The sequence below is a fragment of the Somniosus microcephalus genome, chromosome 21, assembly GCF_052327205.1.
Source record: "Somniosus microcephalus isolate GS21.2 chromosome 21, FLI_Smic_1.0, whole genome shotgun sequence".
Classification (NCBI taxonomy): domain Eukaryota; kingdom Metazoa; phylum Chordata; class Chondrichthyes; order Squaliformes; family Somniosidae; genus Somniosus; species Somniosus microcephalus.
Window position 1 is genome coordinate 62,862,860 of NC_141007.1, and position 25,291 is coordinate 62,888,150.

Here is a 25,291-nt window from a genome sequence, read left to right on the forward strand (position 1 = left end):
ATATCCCTTGCCAGCTGTACCCAGACAGCCTTGGTTTCTTTGGCAGGCCTCTTCCTCTGAGATGAGTGGAAGAGCACCTCCCTGCTAGCTCTCATCCCCTCAAACAACATTTGCAGCGCCTCATCCGAGAGCCTCGGGTAGGCCCTTGCCTTGGAATTGGACATAGTGGTTTCTCAAAAGATGCTGGAGGTGGTGCAGGAGATGCAGAAATGCTGTGGAGTGAGCCAAGGGAGCAAGAAGCCATAAAATCAAACTGGAAAAGTGCTGTCAACAGAGGCGAGTTTCAGTCCTAAAACATTAATTGAGCAAGGGAATTTCACACCTCTGAAATCAAGTGGACAATCATAGGTTTCAAAATTTTGCGATTTTTCCCATCAGTGGAGGCGAGTTTCAAACCCACCCAAACCGAAACCCGCCTCCATCTCACCTCCAGTGGCATAATCGCCCCCATGACAGAATTTATGGGCTGGAATTTGCAGGGGATCAGCGGGCACGATCGGTGTCAGGTGGGAAAGTTTTTTTCCCTCAGCGGGTCAGGACCCCGCTGTGAACCCATCACCACGCGCCTTTCCCTGATGTCAGGTCTGTCAGCGCTGAGCAGACCCGACACACAGCTGCGGGTTCACAGCGGGGGACCCAATTCAGGTACTTAGTGGCTTGTTTAGAGCCACTTAAGAATGAATTTCAGCTCATCTTCTGCATTTGACAGCACGCCCACGGGGTCCATGCTGGCCGTGCACCACGTCTGTCAAGCTGAGGCGGGAGTTCAGTGGCCATTGAATCAGCTGTTGGGTTGACAGCTTCAAATGTACAGCTCCCACCTTACAGAGATATCTTCCCTCAGCAACAAACTCTTCCTCACTACAGTTCCACAACAGATTCACCGTGCTGCATGTCTTTACACAAATCTCCTTTCAGTCTGACCTTACTACCTCTCACCATTGGCAAATCACTTCTGTCATCTCTACTTCACCTGCCATCTATTCCATCAGCATGGGTGCCCTTTATACTCTCTCACCTTGGTCCTCAGAATCCCATCAGCCCCAACACCAGCAGCACCAGGCACACTAGCAGCACCAACAACCACACCAACCTTCTTTGCAATCACCTGATGCTGCACAGGACAGAGGGCATCAGCACCCAACCAATTTGCTGCCCAGGAGGGTAGGGATGGCCTCACCATGGCCAGATTTACTTTACTTGACGCTGTACACCCTGGCTGCCACATGATGCACCAGGTTGACACCACCCCACACCAGCACCATAAAGCATCCCTTAATGCCCAAGCCATTCCTTTCACACTCATCACCATTGCGGGGGAATACCGTTATGTCTCACCATTCACTGCAACTCACCAAGCCACTTCCAAAGGTGCACACAAATCTGTCCAAGAACACAAAGTGTTGAAAATAAAAGTTTCAATGTTTGACACCACATTAACAGAAGCTTTACATGAACATTGCATAAAACACCCAAGTGCCTACCCTTGTGTGTTGTTAGTTGGTATAATTGCACTAGGATGAGGGTGAGTGTGAGGGGTGGCTAGTGAGATGGGGAAATGATAATGTAGATAGAGAGGGATGGGTGGAGGTGCAAGGTAAGTTGATGTAAGGATGTGCAGGAGTAGGGTAGGGAAGGCAGAGTGATGGGGATGTGATGAGAGGCACAGCAGGATGACGTTGAGTGTAGCTTTGTACTAACGTTTCATGATCTACTGAGATCATTGAAACATTTGGGGCACTGCAGCCAGGTCCTCCTGACCACGTCCCTGCTTGTGACCTCCTCTGCAATGTGTAACCAGGCTGTGTTGATCTCCTGGGGAGGTCTTTTCTGCCCATGGGAAGGGAAGAGGACCTCCCTGCGAGTTCTGACTCCCTCCATAAGCATATGCAGGTTTCTTTTTTCTTTCTTTCTGTGAGCTATCGGGTTTATTTCACATGTTGAATAAATTATCTATTGTTTCTTCTTAATGTCTTTCTTACTTTGCATTAACTATATAAATTTTCCTGAGTCTTGCCGCTAGGTCCCTTGCATTTCTTTTCAAAAAAATTTCAAAGAAGCATTTAAACATGCTTCCAATGATGACCTTCCTCTTGGCTATAAATCTATAGTTATCCTTTGTAGGACATCCTGTCTGATCATTTTTGAGCAAAACCCCAATGTTACTGTTATATAGGTCGATGTGCAGAGCTGAGTTTCAGAAATGACATCCAACATTAGGAAGGTTGCTGATTTCCCATTCAGATCAAAGGCAGCTACCTGGAAACTGATTAGATATACAGTATTAGAATGAGACATTTGCAGCGGAGAGATGGGGTAGATTTTCATCGTTGCGGCCTGGAATTGGGTAAGCATTGCCTGGGCAGAGCGCGGAAAGGAAAATCTAACGTGAAGTTTGCACGCCAGTAACAGAACCCACCAGATTTGCCTTCCATTTAAATGAATGAAAGGAAAACCTGTGGGTTGTGTAAGGGGTGTGAGAACCTCCCCACCAGATCTTCCTCACTACATTCCGCCCAGACGATGCTTACCTTCCAGGCAGCAACAGCGAAAATCTATCCCAGTGGGGGTCTCTGTCACTGCATTTTGACTTACAAAATATGGTAATGGATTGCTCGGTAGGAGAGAGGCTTAACAAACTCGGCTTTTCAGGGAGGAGTATTTAACATTCAAAGTGCTTCATTCACAATAATGGCCCAGAAATTCGGGTCGGAGGCTTCCCACGGGTGCAAGCCTCCGACCTGCACTTACCTAGCACGCCGACCGTTGAGCTGTGGGCCCACGTGGGATTCCGATCCTGGGCCTGCTCCAACTGCCGGCGCGCAGTGCTTGCGTATCCCAGGGGCGCAGTTAGTTCGATGCATCCCCTGGGATCACGTGGGCCATGGAGAGCCAGGGAATGCTCCATTCATAAGTTTGACAGGAAGAACTGTCAAAACTTATAAATACTATGGGCCCCAAAACATCACTAAATCTTCAAATAAATTTTTTTTTAAATCACATTTTTTAAATTAACTATAAATTACATGAAATAACTATTTTAAACAATAATTTAAATTTTTGAAAAAAATAATTTTATTTTCTAACGGGGCTAAAAATAAACTTACCTTGCTTCAAAGTATTTAAAAATAATAAACCTGTGGAAAAAATGTTTTAATTTTAATTAATTCACCACTTACCTTGTAAAAGGCAGGCCTTACGCCTGCTTTTTAAATGTCTAACTTCTGGAGACTTACCCTCCCGGGAAAACCTGCAAAAAAAACCTAAGTTCGATGCGCACGTGCAGCCTCTCCTGCGCACGCGTTCGAACTCTGAACCCCTTCTTTCAGGGGAACGGAAGTGCCGGTTTCTCGCGCATGCGCAGTGCGTGCAAGAAACTGGCACTTCCATTGGGCTTACGGGTGAGTACCCCATGCGTACTCACCCGTGGAGACCCGAAGTTCTGGGCCACTGTTTTCCTTGAGCTTTTAGTTTTCTAACTAAAGTGCTGCATTGTTCCTCTGAAGATCTATGGTCCTATTTGCACCCAATATTGGTTTGATTTAAAAAAATATGTATTGGGCCTGAATTTGTTGAAAACTTGCACCATAGTAACGGCACATCTATGGCGTACCCCATCATTATGGTGCAGAAATTCCAGCAAATTATGGTGTAGATGACATGTCATGTACGCCACACCATCGTTTGCTGGTACGTTTGCGCTGTTCCACAGACCCTCGCCAAGAAAGCTAAGCAGCTAATGATCAATGCGCCGTTCCCATTAACTTCCATGGCGGTTGTGAATTTGCTGCATGTAAGCCAGTTTTCACACTGCTGCCACTTCGACTGAAAAGTAATGGCGCCGAAGACCTGGCAGTGGTGTGATTAATGTGTTTATTCAAGGTGGTTACAGCATGGGTGTCCTTTCTGCTTCTGATGCCTCATTATCCACATTTAGTGCACACCAGATCAGTCCAAAGAGAATCCCCAGACCCACTCTCATAAATCAAATTGTAAGCGCTCCAAGATGTTTCTGAGAGACTCCATAAGGAACTAAATAAATGCAAGTCTTTGTTTGTAGTTATAAATTTTAGATCTACAACCTCACATGAATTGGAAATTAATAAGTAATAAGTAGGCAAGAGTTAAATTACACATCCGGAGAGCATGAAGAAAACATACTCGCGACAAATTAATACATCAGATCCAATTATAAACTGAAGTTAGCTGCATTCACCTTTTGGGTTGGTCCAGTTTGGAATGTTTTAGGCACTTTCAGAATTGTGAATTCGGCAACATATGGAGAACTGAAAGTTAGCTTTTATCACCAGTAGGCATGTCACCAGCCACAAGCAACCTGCTACGTTTTAGAGACTGCTCTCTGTCAATTAGTCGAGCATTTTCTAGTTAAAATTTAAGCTTCGTTAAGCAAGTGGATTTTATGGCATCAGAATGTCACGTCGTGTCAGCAAAAAGGTGGCCAGTGGAACAACTAAAATAAATTATTATGTGAAAGTCCTCTTGGTATCACGTAAAACATTTACAGGTGAGAACGACAGTAACTCCTGCATTTATACTGTTTCCTTTTAGATTTGGTATGTGTGAAGCTCGGAGAAAACCTTTTAGATATTCCTAAATGCCTGGTTCCCAAAAGGACTAGTTACAATGGGTTGGGGGGGGGGGGTCACAATTCCCGGCACCTTGGATCTGTATCAAACATTGGCTGCATAAATAAAATTGGAACTCATTTGAAGATAGATGAGCAGCCACAAGACTATTTGTACTGCCTTCATGTTACATCTTTGCCACAAGCACTGCACTATGTTTTGAGTCCGTGCTGAAGACATACTGTAATGGTCATAGTGCCTCCACAATTTTGAAAGCAGCACTAACAGCGAGATAACCTCTAAGCAGTGGTTTCACGTGGGTAGTGCTGCACACACACCAATGCCACAACTCTCACCATAGAATACACAACACCATGCAAGTCAATTCCAAACGTTATATGCATGGGTACATCTTGGGATCCTGAAAGTCATGGATCTGCAAAACCCTCCACCAAGTGGAACAGTGCCACTCTGTACTATCCGCCCACCCAACTCTTTAAAAACATCATTGGCCTGCACTGGTACTGAGGATATTTTACAAACCGTTTCGAAAGCCTTCTGCAACAAACATTATACAGGACTGGCAATATGAGAAATTTACAAAAGCAGCCCTTACACAATTATAGTCATTATTTTTTTTGTTTTAGTTTTTCTACTCTGAGCCAAAAGGTTTACTGTAATCTGTTCAAGGGCATATTTGCTTGTGGGCGGAAGTCACTGTTTCCTGCCTGTTGGTTGATGCTCAGAACCAATGGAAATGGAAAACTTCATTCTTTTTGGGTAGTCTGGTGTTTTGATTTTTATAAATCAACATGGTTTACGTATTTGAAGAATTTACAACAATACTTTGATTTATTTAATAGACCCCTATAGAAAATTTCAAGAAACTGCCTGTTCTCAGGTCTCCGAGGTGGAAGTGTGTCTGTTGTAGAATCTTGCAGCATGGATGGAGGCCATTGGGGCCCATCGTGCCTGTGTTGACTCTTTGAACGAGCTATCCAATAAGTCCCATTCTTTCCCGATAGCCCAGGTGTTTGTGAGCACGTATTCCATTGAGGATGGTTGATGTCTAATTCTACTCTATGGCATTTGGATAACTGAGGGATTGAATCAAATGTGAAGGGAACAATACAACAAAATCTGGTATCGTCAGAGGCAGGAAGACTTTGCAGGCCATTAAATTTCCCTCCGTGTTTGACAGACTTGTGTGGATTATTCATGTAAACAAGTACTTTCACATTCAGGCACACTCTAACAACAGACACAAAGATATGGAAAGGGTATTACAGACATCTATCTATTTATTTATATATATATATATATATATATATTACTTGAGATGCAACTGTTGCACTTTTTTTTAAAATGGGGGAAAGAAAGGCAACATGAAATTCTAATTGACTTCAGGGTCATAATTTTTAAAAAGTATATCAAAAAGAAGGACTTGCATTTATAGAGCACCTTTCACACCACTGGATGACCCAAAGCACTTTACAGCCAATGAACTACCTTTTGAAGTGTAGTCACTGTTGTAATGTAGGAAACGTGACTGCTAATTTGCGCACAGCAAGCTCCCATGAATATAAATATGATGATGACCAGCTTTAGTGATGTTGATTGAGGGATAAATATTGGCCAGGATACCGGGGATAACTCCCCTGCTCTTCTTCAAAATAGTGCTATGGGATCTTTTACATCCACCCGAGAGAGCAGATGGGGCCTCGGTTTAATGTCTCATCTGAAAGACGGCACCTCCTACAGTGCAGCACTCCCTCAGCACTGCACTGGAGTGTCAGCTAGATTTTTGTGCTCGAGTCTCTGGAGTGGGATTTAGAACCCATGACCGCTCTGACTCGGAGGCGAGGGCACTACCAACTGTGCCACAGCTGACAGAGTAACACTGGCCTCAACTTGACATGAAAATCTGCTGAGAGAAATCAGCCATTATTTGACCTCCGGCAGGCACAGAAATACCTTCTAATCGATTACAGGGCTCACATTTATTTAAAGAAAACATATAAAAATTGAAGCTAGTCTGATCTCTAATTGACTTGAGAATCTGCTAAGACTAATTGTTTGTTTCCGATTGACCTGAGGTGGACACTGCAATTACAGCTCGTGGTCCTAAAGCGACACCAAGTTACACACACTTGCTTTTTGTTAACAAAAAGATATGTTGTGGGTCACAAGATACAATTCTCCTGCCCTTAAAAACAGACCTACTGTGAGCATTGCCGCAGGAGATCCGCTCACACTTGATAAAACTGCTGTTACTTATTTGTGCAAGTACTTAGTCATTGGGGTGGAAATTTGTTTTCCAAAGCTACTGCTCCAAGAATTCTACTTGATCTTTCGGAGATGGGAAATTGCCCCTCCCAACTCCATCGTTGCTTCAACTATATTCCTCCTTTTTGTTTTTACTGCAAATTAATTCATTTATCTCTTTTTTTTAAACCAGTGATACGGGCAAAAGTGGTTGCGAGTAAGGAAGTGAATTCTGGGAGTGACATCTATGGAAATCCCATCCAGAAGATCCAGTATGAGATCAAACAGATAAAGGTACGTACAGCAAAGAATGAAACAAAAAACGGAACTTTACTTTGTGGTTATTGATGCAGGTTCTGATTTAATTAGAATTCAAACGATAATTCTCTGAACAGAATTCAGAATTGTACTTTGTTCTTACAAGATGAAAGTGGTGGTGAGTGATGTTGCTGATCTGACAGCCCAACACCAATCATTGGAGCTATTCTTAATTTAAATGAGTCTAATGTTCACGCAGTCAAACTGAATCAACATCTCCAGCGAAACAAAATGGGGGAGGGGGGAGAAAGTTCCTCACGATCTTTGACAGCAACACGATTTATGCCATTTTAGCACTGAAAAGATTGAGGACATTTTCACGTTATGCCACGTTATAATGTTAAATGTAAGTTTCCTGTATCTTTTTGGCAGCTTTGAGAATCCGGCCATCCAAGCCCATGGGGCTAATTTGCATAGAAGTGCCAACCACCTGGTGGCGCTGTGACTGAGAATATTACTGCACTCTGGGTCATTCTGGGTCAATTAAACCGAACTCTGGAGTCCACAAACTTTCTTCGCTGAGTTCCAGCTTCACAAGTGTTTATTGCAACAGAGTTTGTTCACTCTCATTTGAGACTTGCATTTCACCCCCACACCACACCCCCCTCCACCCCCTGCCCGCCCCGCCACAGTCCTACATTCCCACCCCACCCTTACATTTTTTGATATCCAGCCTTTCACATGGGCGGAATTTCTTTGAAGCGGATATGAGGTTCCCCTTGGACATACCTCTCTCTGCCATCATAATGGATGAGTACTAGCAACAGCAGAGCATGGAGCTAAGGAGAATAAGACAATATAAGACACCAGCCCACCGGGTACTGTCCTCGATCATGTGTTTAAAGGCAGTAGAGGTCCTTTGAGGACCTCTCAGAAGAGCTCTGTGTGAAGATTGCCCAAGGCTGCCATTGCACATCTCTGTGACCCTCTTTACGAAGATCCTCAGCCTCGCTCCACTGCCAGAACGGCTCTGGCTGTCCAAATGAAAGTGATCGTTGCCCTGCATTTTTTGGCACCACCTTCTTTCAAGGTGCCACGGGGGAATCTGTGCAATATCAGCCAGGGAAAGGCCATGACGGCCATTCAGTAGGTCACGGACGTGTTCTTCAGCAGAGCTAGAGAGTTTATCCACTTTGCCGTCACACCCAGGCAGCAGAGGGAGGGAGCCAGGGCATTCTACCGCATTGCTGGATTTCCCAGGGTCCCACATGGCACTGAAGACGCCAAAAGAAGATCCACTAAGATTCGTGAACAGGGAGCTGTTCCATTCACTGAATGTTCAGATTGCCTGCAATGACAAACATAAGATCCTGCGTGTAAATGCCAAGCATGCCAACAGCAGTCACAATGCTTTAAATCTGAACCAATCTACACTCGCTGACCTCTTTGGTGAGGACAACTATGTCCAAGGATGGCTACTCGGAGATGAGGCATACAGCCGAGCTCCAGTCTATACTGAGGCAACTGAGAACACAGGCAGAGGATGCATACAACCAGGCCCACGCAGCAACAAGACTTGTGACGTAGAGAACCATTGGACTGTTGAAGAGCATACCTCGGTACCTGTTCTGATCTGATGGAGAGCTACAGTACACACCCCAAGGGTCGCGAAGCTCTGTAATGATCAGTAACCTGTCATTCTGGAATGGTACACTAGGTGGTGCTGTATGTATATAAGAGTGGGCTACCCACGATGCACTAGGCTACCCACAAGGCAGCAGTCAAGATGGATGCCTCTACAGATACTGTACCTAGTCCACATGTGCTCAATAAAGTGTCTAGCAAAAGCTAGCTGTTCTTAATAAAAACGACTAGTTATTAATGAACATAACATGGTACCAGGATTGGTAAGATCTGCTGAATATTGTGCAACGCGACATGGAGAATTTGAAGCCACCAGAGCGTTTGAAACTCACAGGAAATATCGACTACAATTGGCAGACTTTTAAACAACAATTTGAACTCTACATTGCTGCCATCGGGTACGGTACGAAGCCAGACGCAAGGAAAATAGCATTACTGCTCACGGTTGCAGGCCCACAGGCGATAGAGGTATTTAATACATTTGTATTTAATCCAGAGGAGAACAGAGGAAAATTAGACGATGTGCTAAAGAAGTTTGATACACATTGTTCTCCCAAAAAGAATGAAACCTATGAGAGGTACATCTTCTGTTCTCGGACACAGCAGCAAAATGAGACTTTTGATAGCTTTATAACTGATCTGAAACTGAAAGCACAGACATGTAATTTCTCTGAGCTGAAAGCATCCATGATTCATGACCAGATTGTGTTTGGTATTCATGATAAAAAAGTCAGGGAACATCTGTCGAGAGAAACCGAACTAACATTCGAAATTGCTGTGAAAATATGCCAAGCCAGCGAGCTAGCTCGAAAGCACGCGAAGACGTTCAGTGAAATCAATAATGATGCGATTGTAATGAGTGATAATGCTGCTGTCGGTGCTGTGTCCTACAAGGGGAAGAAACGTGGGCAGAACAGAAATGAAAAGCAATCGGAGGATGAAATTTTTAATTGTAAACGCTGTGGTTACAAACACCAGTTAAGACAATGCCCAGCGTTTGGAAAAATGTGCACAAAGTGTAATGGAAAGAATCACTTTGCCAAACAATGCTTTTCAAAAGTAAAAACAAAGAAAGGGCAATGAGTTAATGTGATTGAGGACACTGATTTAAGTGAGACATTTTTTGTACGAATGGCGTCATGTGACAATGTCAAAAATGATACTGAAAATGTGCAGCCCTCAGATATGGACAATGCTGAACATAAAATTAATGCAGTAAAAGAGGACAAATGGATGATCCCACTGCAGATAAATGGAGCATTAGTTACATTGAAACTGGACACTGGGGCAAAAGCAAACTTAATCAGTATGAGTGACATTAAAAACATGAAAGAAAAGCCCAAAATACAGAAAAAGTCAGTACTACTGAAGGACTATAATGGACAGAAAATAGATAGCTTAGGTGTATGCAGACTTAAAGTGACAGTCAAAGACAAAGTGCATCATCTCATGTTTTCTGTTGTGGCTGAAAGACTTGATTCACTACTGGGTGACAAAGCTTGTGAAGACTTAGAACTGGTCAAGAGAGTCTACCGTATAAACTGTGCCATAAGCAGACCAGATGACTCAGTGGATTCTGTAGTGAATAATTTCCAGGATGTGTTCAAAGGATTTGGAGTTCTACCATTCACTTACAGATCCAGCTAAAGGAGGATGCTCAGCCAGTGGTACATGCTCCACGAAGAGTTCCAGCACCCCTGCGTGACCGGCTCAAGAATGAACTGGACAGAATGACCACACTAGGAGTCATCAGGAAAGTCGAAGAGCCAACAGACTGGGTTAACTCCATGGTATGTGTAAAGAAAAAGAACAATGATCTAAGAATATGCATGGATCCAAAGGACTTAAATGCAAACATAAAACGTGAACACTACCAGATTCCCAAGCGAGAAGAAATCACCAGTGAAATGTCAGGTGCCAGATACTTTACAAAGCTCGATGCCTCACAAGGATTTTGGCAACTAAAACTGGATGAAGAGAGCACCAAATACTGTACCTTCAACACACCATTTGGCAGGTATTGTTTCCTCAGAATGCCTTTCGGGATAATATCTGCATCTGAAATCTTTCATAGAGCGATGGAACACATAATTGAAGGTCTGGAAGGAGTTTGAGTCTATGTTGATGACATCATCATCTGGGGCTCCACACTGAAAGAACACAATGAGAGACTGACTAAAGTGCTACAGAGCATACGCCGGAATGGACTGAAGCTCAACAAAGCCAAGTGTCAGTTTGGCGTCCAGGAAGTCACTTTCCTAGGAGATAATCTATCTGGTAAAGGAATAGAGCCAGATATGGAAAAAGTAAATGCCATACTCAAAATGCCCCGACCCACTGACAACAAAGGAGTGCTACGCATCATGGGGATGATAAACTTCATTGGAAAGTTCATTCCTAACTTGTCAGCCAAGACAGCCTGTCTGCGAGACCTGTTACGTAAAACAAATGAGTTCGCATGGACAGAAAGACATGAACAAGAGTGGATAAACCTCAAAACAGTGCTGACAACCACACCTGTACTCACCTTCTTTGACCCAACAAAAAGAATCAAAGTGTCAACGGATGCATCAAAAGATGGCCTAGGTGCGGTCTTGCTACAAGCAGAGGGTGAAGATTGGAAGCCTGTTGCCTATGCCTCCAGGTCTATGACTGATACTGAGTGTCGATACGCCCAGATTGAAAAGGAATGTCTCGGCTTGGTAGTTGGACTAGAAAAGTCTCATGGCTACATATATGGACTTCTCACCTTCACAGTTGAGACAGACCACAGCCCACTGGTTGCCATCATAAAAAAGAACCTGAATGAGATGTCTCCAAGGATTCAACGACTCATGATGAAGCTGCAAAGATATGACTTTGAACTGATCTACACACCAGGCAAATACATAGTGTTAGCAGATGCACTATCCCGAGCACCCACAATAAGTCATGTGAGCTCTACTGAAGAAGACGTGGATGTTCATGTGAGTATGGTCACTGCTGCGCTGCCCGTGTCAGACACAAAATCAAAGCAAATAGCAGAAGAAACAGTAAAAGATACAGTATTACAAACAGTAATAGAGAACATTCATCATGGTTGGCCAAAAGGTTCCTGTCCAAAATATTTTCACATAAAGTCAGAATTGAGTGTCGCAAGTGGACTATTACTAAAACAGAACAGAATAGTCATTCCACAGGCTCTACGTCAAGACATGCTCAAAAGGATTCATGAGGGACACCTCGGAATTGAAAAATGCAAAAGGAGAGCAAGAGACACTGTTTATTGGCCTGGCATAAATAAGGACATTGAGAACATGATAGGCAAATGTGAGACATGTCAGAAACACCAAAACAAACAAGCAAAGGAACCAATGATAGTAGCTGACATACCAACAGTACCATGGCAAAAGGTTGGTATGGACCTTTTTCATTTAAATGGTAAAGACTATCTAATAGTGATTGACTACTATTCTAACTATCCTGAGATGGCGCTGCTCTCAAGCACCACAGCAAGCAGTGTCATAATGCATGTGAAATCCATCTTTGCCAGACATGGAATTCCCAGGATTGCCATTAGCGACAATGGTCCGTGCTTCAACTGTAAGGAGTGGCAACAGTTTGCAGCACATTATGACTTGCAACGCATCACATCCAGTCCTTTGTATGCTCAGTCAAATGGTAAGGCAGAGAAAGGTGTTCAAGTTCTCAAGCAGCTACTGAAGAAAGCGACAGAAAGCAAGTCTGATCCTTATCTCGCCCTGCTGAGCTACCGAGCCTCACCTTTACTCTGGTTCTTCACCTGCTGAACTCCTAATGGGTTGCAAGGTGCATACCACGCTACCCTGCTGTGCAAAAGAAAAGCAGAGTAAGGAACTGAGACAGAGACTTCAACTGTTAAAGCTGAAACAGAAATCATACTATGACAAGTCATCCAAAACTCTGAAACCATTGACAAGGGATGATGTTGTCAGGATTGAGGATCCAGATGCATGAAACAGGAAAGCTACAGTTCTTGAGGAAGTAGGACCAAGGTCATATACTGTTAGAACTGAGGAAGGACAGATTCTCAGGAGGAACCGCCGTTCCCTCCTAAAAACACAAGAGACTATCGAAGAGCAAATCGATGACAATGCCGCAACTGAATCTTGTCACTCACCACCAGAGCAATCTAACACAAATACACATACAGGCTCTCATGAAAACACATCAGACTTACCTGTGCTGAGAAGATCCACACGTGAAGTAAAAAAGCCTGATCGACTTAATCTTTGAGTACAAAGAAAACTACATTGAAAATGTATTGACTGTTGAAGATGTTTATGTTGTTATTGATTGATATTGATTGATACTGATTTTGTTTAACCTCAAAGAAAGGGGGATGTAATGATCAGTAACCTGTCATTCTGGAATGGTACACTAGGTGGTGCTGTATATATATAAGAGTGGGCTACCCATGATGCACTAGGCTACCCACAAGGCAGCAGTCAAGATGGATGCCTCTACAGATACTGTACCTAATCCACATGTGCTCAATAAAGTGTCTAGCAAAAGCTAGCTGTTCTTAATAAAAACGACTAGTTATTAATGAACATAACAAGCTCCACATCACATGCTGTGCTCTGCACAATTTTGCACTGAAGGAAGGCCATCAATTCAGCTTTGATAATGAGGAGCCAGTGCTGCCTGAGGAAAGGGAACTGCAGGCCCTAGAAATTCAGGAGGATGAACATTCGGAGGGAGCATCCCTGGCCAAGTTCCAATCCAGATTGTGCAGGACCTGTTCAACCATTGATGTACATTCCCTTGGTTGGAATTCCCTGGGCTGGTACCTGGGGAAAAAAGAAGCAACTTCCATGAGTGACAAACTTGGCGGGGTTGGGAACGAGGTAGATGGGGTGAAATCGGTCTTCTGGCTTTGTGCCGTGGCTTGCTGTTTGCTCTCTTCATCCTCCTCCTCCAGAACTACCATTTCCTGCTATATTGCTAAGGATGGAAAATCGTTCACTTCCTCCTCTTCCTCAGACTCCTCTTCTGCCATTGGAGGCCTCCATGGCTGCTGTGCTTTTACAGGGAAGGATGGCAGATGAGAAGGAATGAACGAACCCGTTCCCCCCCTCAGGATAAAGGAAAAGGGGGTGGAAGTTTGAATGTGTGGTAATACTGTGGGCTACAAGCGCAAGATTGTAGGCGTTGAGGTATTCATCAGACACTGGCAATCTTCTGCTGGCCTCAGCGTCACCTCTAGTGATGGGGCCATGCATGCTCAGGATGTCCAAAGCCTTCTGCTCATGGGGAGGTCAGGAGATGTCCCTGCTGGTGCTGAGCCTCTTCTGGGAATTATATACTCATTTCTGCTGCAACAAGATAAGTGAATGAGGGTTAGGGGTGCAGTTAAGGAGTGTCTGGCAAGAGTATTGGGGGAGGTGAGATTAGAGAAGAGTGGTGACATGAATCAGTCATTCATGAAAGAAAGACTTATGAAATAATACTGAGCGGCCTACGGGTGGCGCTGTCCAGGGAGAGTATAAATACTCGGGCACGGGCCCAGCTTGCGCAGGACATTCTTAACCAGAACTAGTGAAGGACACAACTAGACCTCCATGTTGTAAAACAGTTGATTAAAGCTTTGTTTAACGCTTAGACCAAGTGCCTAGTAGTTTTCTTACGTCAAGTAGGTTTGAATATGTCTGAGTGGAAGCAGGTGCTTTGGGCTGGTGCAAGGCAATTGTGTTAAGGGCGATGTGTGGAATAGGGAGTTGCTGGTGCCCTTAAGTGGCCTGGGGTGTGAAGAGTTGGTCGTGTGAGTGTTGTTTTAAGAGGGTCAAAAGTGTCATGGTGCTCAGGGTAGATAAGGGTAGAAAGGCACTGTGATAAAAATAACAACTTCCGGGAAGTTATGTCATCACTTCCTGTGAACTATGAACTATGAACTGTGTACATACCTCACTTCCTGTCATGTGTCACTTCCTGTTGGACTGGTATAAATACTGGTCTGTTCAGTATTGTAAGAGGCTTCTACCAGAGGCATGGTAAAGACCTCTCTTGTATATAGTGTGTTTATAAGTTACTTAAAGCTTACTTTAAAGTTACTTGATGGTAAGCCTCCTTTTTCTTACATCAATTTAAGTAACTTAGTATTTACACTCACAAATACTAGACCTTCGGACAAACTCGGAATAAAGGATCCAGGGAACCACCCATCATGGAGAAAATCCTTAGACCTATTCGTCTGGACTTGGACCCGAATGCACCAGCAGCTGGCAGGGTATGGAAGCATTGGTACCGTACTTTTGAGAATTTTCTGGATGAATGTGAAGCGGATGCTCCTGCTAGATTGAAGATACTTATCAATTATGTGACCCCAAAAGTGTTCGAATATGTTGATGAATGGGATAATTACGATGAGGTGATTCGGGCACTTAAGAAACTGTATGCCAAGACCCCAAATGAGGTCTATGCTAGACATCTACTGGCCACAGCCCGACAAGGACCAGGGGAATCAATTGACGAATTCCTGCAAGAACTTCGCAGGCTCAGCGTAGATTGTAACTTTCAGGCAGCCTCAGCTGAGCTGTACCGCCAAGAAATGATTCGTGATGCTTTCATCTGCGGGATTGCCTCTCCATTTATACGCCAGCGTCTACTAGAAAGTAAAACACTTGAGCTACAAAAAGCTTTTGACCTAGCTTGTTCACTGGATTTGGCAAAGAGAAATGCAGACCTCTATCAGCTGCCCAGATCTCGATCTGCTGCTGTAGCTGCAACCAGACAATTCAAGCGGTCTCAGGTGAACCCTATCATGGGGGAATCTAATTCTGATAATTCTGATGAAGAAGAGGAGGACGACCCCACTTTAGCAGCCTCTTGGCAATCTAGGAAGGAATGCTTCTTTTGTGGAGATGCTTTTCACCCTAGGAAAACCTGCCCTGCTCGCAATGCAATCTGCAGTTATTGCGGGAAAAAAGGACACTTTGCTAAAGTTTGCCTATCAAGGGCCTCTACGAGGGCCAATCCAGCTAAGGCCTACCGAACTGCCCCAATTAGGGCCTATCAAGATGCTCCAGCTAGGACCTATCAAGCTTCCTCTCGAGCTCTCTCCCGAAGAAGCACACCGAGAGTTTTAGCCACTCTCTGTGCAACGACACCAATTACAGCTGCTTGCCCACAGAACCTGTCTCAGGCAGCCACAAAAATTTCAATTAAAGGGCATACCTTAGATGCCTTAATTGACTCAGGAAGTACTGATAGTTTCATTAAGGAACAGATTGTTGCGAAATTGAAACTACATGTCTTCCCATCGGACCAGGCAATTGCGATGGCCCAGTCATCACTTAATACCAGAATCTCCGGCTTTTGTGTTGTTGATATGACACTTCATGCTGAATTTGGATGATCAGCCATGATCTCATTGAATGGCGGAACAGGCTCCACCCGACTTTCGGTGCTCAAGGACTTATGTAGTGATCTCCTCTTAGGACTGGACTTCCAAAAACAGCATAAGAAACTCACCATTGAGTTTGGTGGATCCAAACCCGGACTTACTATTTCTAATATACCGTCTAAATTACCATTTTGTGCATTATCAGCAGCTTCACTTGATGAACCCTCATTATTTGCCAGTATTCCGCCTCAATGCCAACCGATAATAACGAAATCGCGGCGCTTTAATCAGGAAGACCAATCTTTTATTGCGGCTGAAATCTCTCGACTTCTAGCAGAGGATATCATTGAACCATGTTCGTCGCCCTGGCGGGCTCAAGTCGTCATTGTCAAGAACCCTCTAAAACCTCACAAACAGCGACTATGCATCGATTATTCGCAAACCATCAATCAATATACCGACTTGGACGCCTACCCATTGCCACGCATTGATGATATGGTTAATAAACTGGCCGAATACAAAGTGTTCTCAACTTACGATTTAAAAAGTGCCTATCATCAGTTACCCTTGAAGGTCTCAGATAAGCAGTACACAGCCTTTGAGGCTAATGGACGGCTGTACCAATTTCGTCGCCTCCCATTCGGGGTGACTAATGGAGTGGCTGTCTTTCAACGGGCAATGGATGGCCTGGTTAAGCAGGAAAACCTAAGGGACACTTTTCCCTATCTTGATAACATTACCATTGCAGGTCACGATCAACAGGAACACGACTCCAACCTCCAAAAATTTCGGGATGCCCTCCATCGCCGTAATTTGACCCTGAATGAATCCAAATCTGTTGAGTCGCAACCGACCATCAACATCCTTGGCTACTGCGTAGGCAATGGTATCATTAAGCCAGACCCAGAAAGACTTCGCCCGCTCCAAGAGCTCCCGTCACCTAAGAATCCGGCTTCTTTACGTCGGGCTCTCGGTCTGTTTGCATACTACGCTAAATGGATTCCTCATTTTTCGGACAAAATCCAACCCTTGCTGCATGCTAGATCATTTCCACTGGGAACAGCGGCTGTTGCAGCCTTTAACCTTCTCAAAAAACAGTTGGAGAAAGCGGCTCTTCACTCCATTGATGAGAATCTCCCTTTCGTGGTTGAATGTGATGCCTCGGAGGTGGCGATCTCGGCTACTCTGAATCAGGAAGGTCGTCCTGTAGCATTTATGTCCAGGACCTTACAAGGTGCCGAGCTACATTATCCTCCGGTTGAGAAAGAAGCCACAGCCATCATAGAGGCAGTACGGAAGTGGAACCATTTTCTAGCTCGCCAGCACTTTACATTGATCACGGACCAACGATCAGTCGCCTTCATGCTCGATAATCGAAAACGAACCAAAATTAAGAATAATAAAATACAACTTTGGAGGATGGAACTGGCCTCTTTTGGTTATACCATTCTCTATCGGCCTGGCAAGGAGAATGTGGCCCCGGACACCCTCACACGGGCATTCTGCTCCACTATGTCATCCTCCACCCTCATGGATGTCCACAATGGTTTGTGTCATCCTGGCGTTACGCGCATGCTACATTTCGTACGATCACGGAATCTCCCTTTTTCCACTGGAGATGTAAAGAAAATATGCTCAGAATGCCAGCTTTGTGCGGAATTAAAACATCAGTTCTTCCGCCCCTCAGATGGTATACTCATACATGCAACCCAACCGATGCAACGACTTAGCATCGATTTTAAGGGCCCAGTGCCCTCTTCAACTCGGAACACATATTTGCTCACCATGATCGACGAATATTCACGTTTTCCGTTTGCCTTCCCCTGCTCCAATATGCTGGCGTCCACAGTAATCTGCTGCCTTGAGCAGGTATTTTCTCTCTGTGGCATGCCGGCTTATATTCACTCAGATCGGGGTCCATCCTTTATGTCGAGGGAACTCAAGGACTACCTCTCAGAACGGGGAATTGCTACAAGCAAAACAACACCATACCATCCCATCGGAAATGGGCAGGTAGAGAGGTATAACGGTATCATCTGGAATTCCGTACGTCTCGCTTTAAGATCTCGGGGCCTACCAGACCAGCAATGGGAAACAGTGCTTCCGGATGCATTGCACTCTATACGGTCCCTGCTTTCTACAGCCACAAATACTACACCTCATGAGCGGTTCTTTGGATTCCAGCGTCGCTCAGCTCATGGGACATCACTCCCGTCATGGCTAACTACTCCTGGACCTGTATTACTCCGAAGATACGTTCGGACGTCTAAAAATGACCCTCTTGTAGACGAGGTCGAACTAACCGATGCCAACCCCACCTATGCAAACATACGATATTCCGACGGCCGAGAATCTACCGTATCATTACGGGATCTGGCTCCCTGCCCACCAGGACCTAGTGGGACATCGGGTGATGGCATTTCACCAGGAAACTCTTGGGACCTATCGGGTACCCCTCTCCAGGATCCTGATCGGACACCAACTAGCTTGGTGCCGGTAGAACCCCGTGCTCAAGGTTGCGACCCTCCCAGTACCACGCATGAAAGTACTGGTCCGCCACAGACCAGCTCTGCACCTCCCTCTGAACAGAGGCAGTCTGACTTTGAACCTATTGGGGCTCGTACTCGAAGCCATGATCTCCCCGACCCTTCACAGGGCAATCCAGGCCACACGGACTCTGGCCAATGGCCAACCGCATGTAGGCGGACCAGTGACCCTCTACGACGGGAATCCAAACGGGTGCGACTCTTCCTTGTTCAGCGGCTGCGGACCAAAAGGTAGACCACAGCCTCCTAAACCTGCAGGAGGGAAGAATGTGATAAAAATAACAACTTCCGGGAAGTTATGTCATCACTTCCTGTGAACTGTGAACTATGAACTGTGTACATACCTCACTTCCTGTCATGTGTCACTTCCTGTTGGACTGGTATAAATACTGGTCTGTTCAGTATTGTAAGAGGCTTCTACCAGAGGCATGGTAAAGACCTCTCTTGTATATAGTGTGTTTATAAGTTACTTAAAGCTTACTTTAAAGTTACTTGATGGTAAGCCTCCTTTTTCTTACATCAGGCACTTCCCTTGCCTGCCGTGGTCAAGCTGCTGAAGTTCCTCTGGCATTGCTGTGCAATCTCAGTGTGAGGAAATTGGCATGGAGTGCCTGGGCAACCTCCCTCCAGGCAGCCATGTTAACACTCACTTTCTGCCTGCCACACCTAGGCGTCTGTCCCTTCAGTCTTCCATCTCTTCTAGGAGAACTTGCAGAACTTGATGAGAAAAATGTACAGCCCTTTGGCGACTTGCTACCATGTTATGATGCCTCGTGGGCACTGCTGGCCTGTGACGGGTAATGGTTCTGCCAGGAGTCACTTCTGATGAAGGTGGGAGATGCTCTCAGTGGGTCAAATGCAAAAGTTGTTGAGGAAAGAATCTCTGCAGCCTGGCCTCAAGTGCTCTGATATAGTATTTACATGGGCTGCACCTCTTCTACACTGAAATTTCCTGGGGCCTGCGCTGCTCACTGTGTCTTTACAACGCTACTTTGCCACAACTAATGCAACTTCAATATGCAAATGAACTTTCCCAGGAAATTTCCATGCTGCTCCTCCTGCTAGTGAATTCTGTTATTTTCTGGCACCATAACGGCGCTACTGTACAATGGACCGTGAGGAAATTCAGGGCTTTTTTTTAATGTAAAGCTTAACAATACAGGAATAGTGGGCAGTGCAGTGTTTTAAAACAATGTGCTGACACTTCTGAATCCTGAGACTTGATCAACCATGCCTCAAGATAATGGTGACTTCTCCCCAGCCTCCATTCTGTCTCAAAGCTAATTGCGTTTGGGCATTCTCAATCCTTTTACCAATGAAAGATACCCAAAGGTCAGTTAGGGTGAATGTAATGCCCTTGATATGAGTGAGGTGCGCTGAATAATGAGATGAAACTTATAAAACTTTAACTGGACTAGACAGACTAGATGCAGGAAGGATGTTCCCAATGGCCGGGGAGTCCAGAACCAGGGGTCACAGTCTAAGGATAAGGGGTAAGCCATTTAGGACAGAGATGAGGAGGAATTTCTTCACCCAGAGAGTGGTGAACCTGTAGAATTCTCTACCACAGAAGGCAGTGGAGGCCAATTCATTAAATATATTCAAGAAGGAGTTAGATATATTTCTTAAGGCTAAAGGGATCAAGGGATATGGGGAGAAGGCAGGGACAGGGTACTGAATTTGGATGATCAGCCATGATCTCATTGAATGGCGGAGCAGGCTCGAGGGGCTGAATGGCCTACTCCTGCTCCTATCTTCTATGTTTCTATGTTTCTATCGCAGCCACAACAACTGCATTATATTGGCTGTATACATAGGGGCACCCTGCTTTCTCTGAAACTTGGAGTACCACTGCACAGACACGGGCACAGTAGTGTTCAGTAAAATGCCAGTGTACCAGTGTGTGAAACCACTATACTATGTGTAATGATCAATAACATGTCTTTCTATAGTGGACACTAGGTGGAACCGTAGAGCTGTGTAGAGCTGTATATAGCTGTATGTATAAGACTACACTACCCAGCTGTATGTATATTAAGACTACATTACCCATGAGGCACTAGGCTACCCACAAGGCAGCAGTCAAGATGGAAGCCTCTACAGATACTGTACCTAGTCCACATGTGCTCAATAAAAGTGTCTAGCAAAAGCTAGCTGTGTTCATAATAAGAATGTCTATTTATTAATGAACATAAGATGGTACCAGGATGGTGAAGATCTGCTGAAAATTGTGAAAAGCGACATGGAGAATTTGAAGCCACCAGAGCGTTTGAATCTCGAGGGAAATATCGACTACAATTGGCGGATTTTTAAACAACAATTCGAACTCTACATTGCAGCCATCGGATTCGGTACGAAGCCAGACGCAAGGAAGATAGCGTTGCTGCTTATGGTTGCAGGCCCACAGGCGATAGAGGTATTTAATACATTTGTATTTAATCCAGAGGAGAACAGAGGAAAATTAGACGATGTGCTACAAAAATTTGATGCACATTGCTCTCCCAAAAAGAATGAGACGTATGAAAGATACATCTTCCGTTCTCGGACACAGCAACAAAATGAGACTTTTGATAGCTTTATAACTGATCTGAAACTGAAAGCACAGACATGTAATTTCTCTGAGCTGAAATCATCCATGATTCGTGACCAGATTGTGTTTGGTATTCATGATAAAAAAGTCAGGGAACGTCTGTTGAGAGAAACCGAACTAAATTTGGAAAATGCGGTGAAAATATGCCAAGCCAGCGAGCTAGCTCGAAAGCACGCGAAGACTTTCAGTGAAATCAATAATGATGTGATTGTAATGAGTGATAATGCTGCTGTCGGTGCTGTGTCCTACAAGGGGAAGAAACGTGGGCAGAACAGAAATGAAAAGCAATCGGAGGATGACATTTTTAATTGTAAACGCTGTGGTTACAAACACCAGTTAAGACAATGCCCAGCGTTTGGAAAAATGTGCACAAAGTGTAATGGAAAGAATCACTTTGCCAAACAATGCTTTTCAAAAGTACAAACTGAGAAAGGGCAACGAGTTAATGTAATTGAGGACACTGATTTAAGTGAGACATTTTTTGTACGAATGGCGTCATGTGACTATCAAAAAGGATACAGAAAATGTATAGCCCTCAGAAATGGACAATGCTGAACATAAAGTTAATGCAGTAAAAGAGGACAAATGGATGATCCCACTGCAGGTAAATGGAGCATTTGTTACCTTGAAACTAGACACTGGGGCAAAAGCAAACTTAATCAGTATGAGTGACATTAACAATATGAAAGAAAAGCCCAAAATACAGAAAAAGCCAGTACTACTGAAGGACTATAATAGACAGAAAATAGATAGCTTAGGTGTATGCAGACTTAAAGTGACAGCCAAAGACAAAGTGCATCATCTCATGTTTTCTGTTGTGGCTGAAAGACTTGATTCGATACTAGGTGACAAAGCTTGTGAAGACTTAGAACTGGTCAAGAGAGTCTACCTTATAAACTGTGCCATAAGCAGACCAGATGACTCAGGTGATGAAGCAGAGAGCCCATCAAAGATGAAAAGGCCAAAGGGTATCCATGTCTTCAAAAAGCCTAGTTTCTCCAAGAAGAAAGAAAAAGACTTTAAGGTCAAAGAGAAGCCAAAGGAAGAAAAGCACAAAGAGGAAAAACACAAGGAGAAAAAGTCCAAAGATATAACCGCAGCAGATGTTGTTAAGCAGTGGAAAGAGAAAAAGAAAAAGAAGAAGCCTGCACCAGAGCAGGAAGCAGTTCCGGTGGATACTCCTTCTTCCCTCAGGCCAATCTTTGGTGTTCCATTAACCGAGGCTGCTGAGAGGACTATGCTGTATGATGGGATCCAGCTGCCAGCAGTTTTTTGAGAGTGCATTGACTACATTGAGAGTTATGGCATGAAGAGTGAAGGAAACACTGAAACCCTCTCCAAGCAAAGATCGCAAGGAGACCTCGATCTATACAAGAGCAGATCGATGACAATGCCGCAACTGCATCTTGTCATTCACCACCAGAACAATCTCATGAAGACACATCAGACTTACCCGTGTTGAGAAGATCCACACGTGAAGTAAAAAAGCCTGATAGACTTAATCTTTGAGTACAATGTAAAGCTTTGAAAATGTGTTGACTGTTTTGAAAATGTTTATGTTTATAGAGCACTAATGAAAGTGTTACTGATATTATCTTTATTGTTTTCTTGAAAGTTGATTGATATTGATTTTGTTAAACCTCAAAGAAAGGGGGATGTAATGATCAATAACATGTCATTCTATAGTGGACACTAGGTGGAGCCGTAGAGCTGCGTAGAGCTGTATATAGCTGTATGTATAAGACTACACTACCCAGCTGTATGTATATTAAGACTACATTACCCATGAGGCACTAGGCTACCCACAAGGCAGCAGTCAAGATGGAAGCCTCTACAGATACTGTACCTAGTCCACATGTGCTCAATAAAGTAACTAGCAAAAGCTAGCTGTGTTCATAATAAGAATGTCTATTTATTAATGAACATAAGACTATGGATCCATACAATACACAGGTTTTACCTACCCACTGCTGAACCCTCGTCCGGCCCATGGGGTTGAACCTGCACTAATAATTAGGCACATGTCATTGCCAATAGATGTTGTGATGTCATGATATACATTGGATTCTCCAATTTATTTCATAGTTTCCTTAAATATGAATAACATTATTTGTACAATCCATGATGTTGTGGTTTTCCTGTCTCTAGCGCTCTTGCATATTTAGCAAGTATACACAATAGAGCCACCCAAGCATGATTTTAATACCTCTTTATTGGGGCAAAAGAAAGCATGAGCTTAGTTTGAGTACATTGACTTTGTAAAGGCAGGGAAAGTTCATTCACTCCTAAACTACCTCAATGCTAAATGGCCCCCTTCATGAAATAATCCACAAATTGACCAGACCTTGAGAAAAATAAGAATGCTTGAATCACAGTCAAGCTGTATGTTTGGCATCCCAACCAGCTTGGGCTATACAGGAGCAATTCCTGTAGTTAAAAAGGAATTGCATTGATGAAGCACATTTCACATCCCCAGGACATCCCAAAATGCTTTATAGTGCAAATACTTGTCCTACCAGCGAGCTGGAAAGTGTCTCGAACATTAGAAGGAGAAGATGCAATTTATTTGACTCCTCCGGGATTGTTGTAGAAAAAATCAACAATCGAAATGGATATAGAACCAGTGCATTTCAAGCCATGAGAAGACGAGTATATAGGACGTTCAAAATCTGTTTGATCTAATGGGCGGGGATATCTTCATAGCTATAGGACTGGAACTGAATCATTTAACTAGCAGCAAGTCAAGTGATCAGTCCAACTCATACAGAAGTTGCAAGAAAGGACAAAACTTACTGTAGGAAACAGTCCAAAGTTAATCAATATTTGACTTGCTGCAGTTCATTAATGAGGAGGCAAACAGTTTAATGAAAGGGATTGGAAATCAGAACATTGAGCAGTAATGGAAATTAGTCTGAAGGACAGCACTCGCCCGGCTACAAAAATCAATCTAAATTCCTTCAGTGCAATGTGTGTAAGGCACATTGAGCATCACTGCATCTGAAAATATCAATTTCAGTTGGAGTTGGAAAGTGAACAAGAGACCGAGCATTCACATACGGCATTACCTGGAGTTATGTATTCTGGTGCCTATAATATGGGCATTTCATATATTAGCAGAAACTGCCCTGATGATGCTGGATCTGCAGGGCTGGTTAAAAAATATCAGAATGGACAATAGTAGTTAAGCTGCTATGCAGGATTCTCTAACATTAGAAAATGCATTTTAAGGAACCGCACATTTTGAAACCAAAATTTCATTCGCAGTCAATAAATTATCAAGAAAAATTGATATATTTTCCATTGTTATACAAAGTGGGAAAGATATTCTCGGTAATTACTTGACTATATTTTGCCATGTGTTCATGCATATACACTTAGCTGATGGCTCCACAAATGCTTTATATGTCACTGAATTAACTGCATACCATTAGTGATCCCTCAACAGTGAAAATCTCAATTGAAGTTCATTCCCTATTGAAAAATCACCCAAGTAGGACTTTTATGATGTCTATCTGGAACAGGTAGCAAATTATAAATTAATCTTCAGTAAACATTTGGAAGTAGGCATATCTAGAAGACTAGAAAAAATCAAAAGCAGAAATATTCGTGTTTCAAGTCTGTACAAGAAGAAAACATTTAGAAATCGTGGTCTATTGAGGATCAAAATTGGTGACTTTTTAACGGAGAACAGCTAATCGCTGGATCCACTACAGGAAACTTTTTTTATCCGGCACGGACAGGACCGACGTGGTGCCGGTTCATCAAAAATTCCGGATAACCAAAAGCTATAGTAAAAGATACGGAGCTGAGAGCTCCGTATAAAGCAACAAACCCTGTTGCAACAGGTTCAGAACAATGGCCACAAGTTGCAAGCGTCTCTGTAGCTTAGCAACAGCTGCAGCCACACCTTTGCAGAGCAACAGATGCAGGAAGGCAAGTAATAAAACTTACCTGAACCTACTCCTGAATTTTGCCAGTTAACCGAGATTTCCGGTTATTTAGGTGCCGGTAGATCAATAGTTTCCTGTACTTACTTATT

At 43.8% G+C, this 25,291-nt stretch overlaps 1 protein-coding gene across 1 annotated transcript in view; it reads left to right on the top strand.

The window, feature by feature from the left end:
* The window catches only part of timp2a (TIMP metallopeptidase inhibitor 2a), a 101,503-nt gene that overhangs the window by 51,554 nt on the left and 24,658 nt on the right, over positions 1–25,291 (top strand). The window contains exon 2 of the mRNA XM_085963757.1: positions 7,045–7,145. Within this exon, the coding sequence (XP_085819883.1) occupies positions 7,045–7,145 (101 nt within the window). The remainder of the gene's footprint in view (positions 1–7,044; positions 7,146–25,291) is intronic.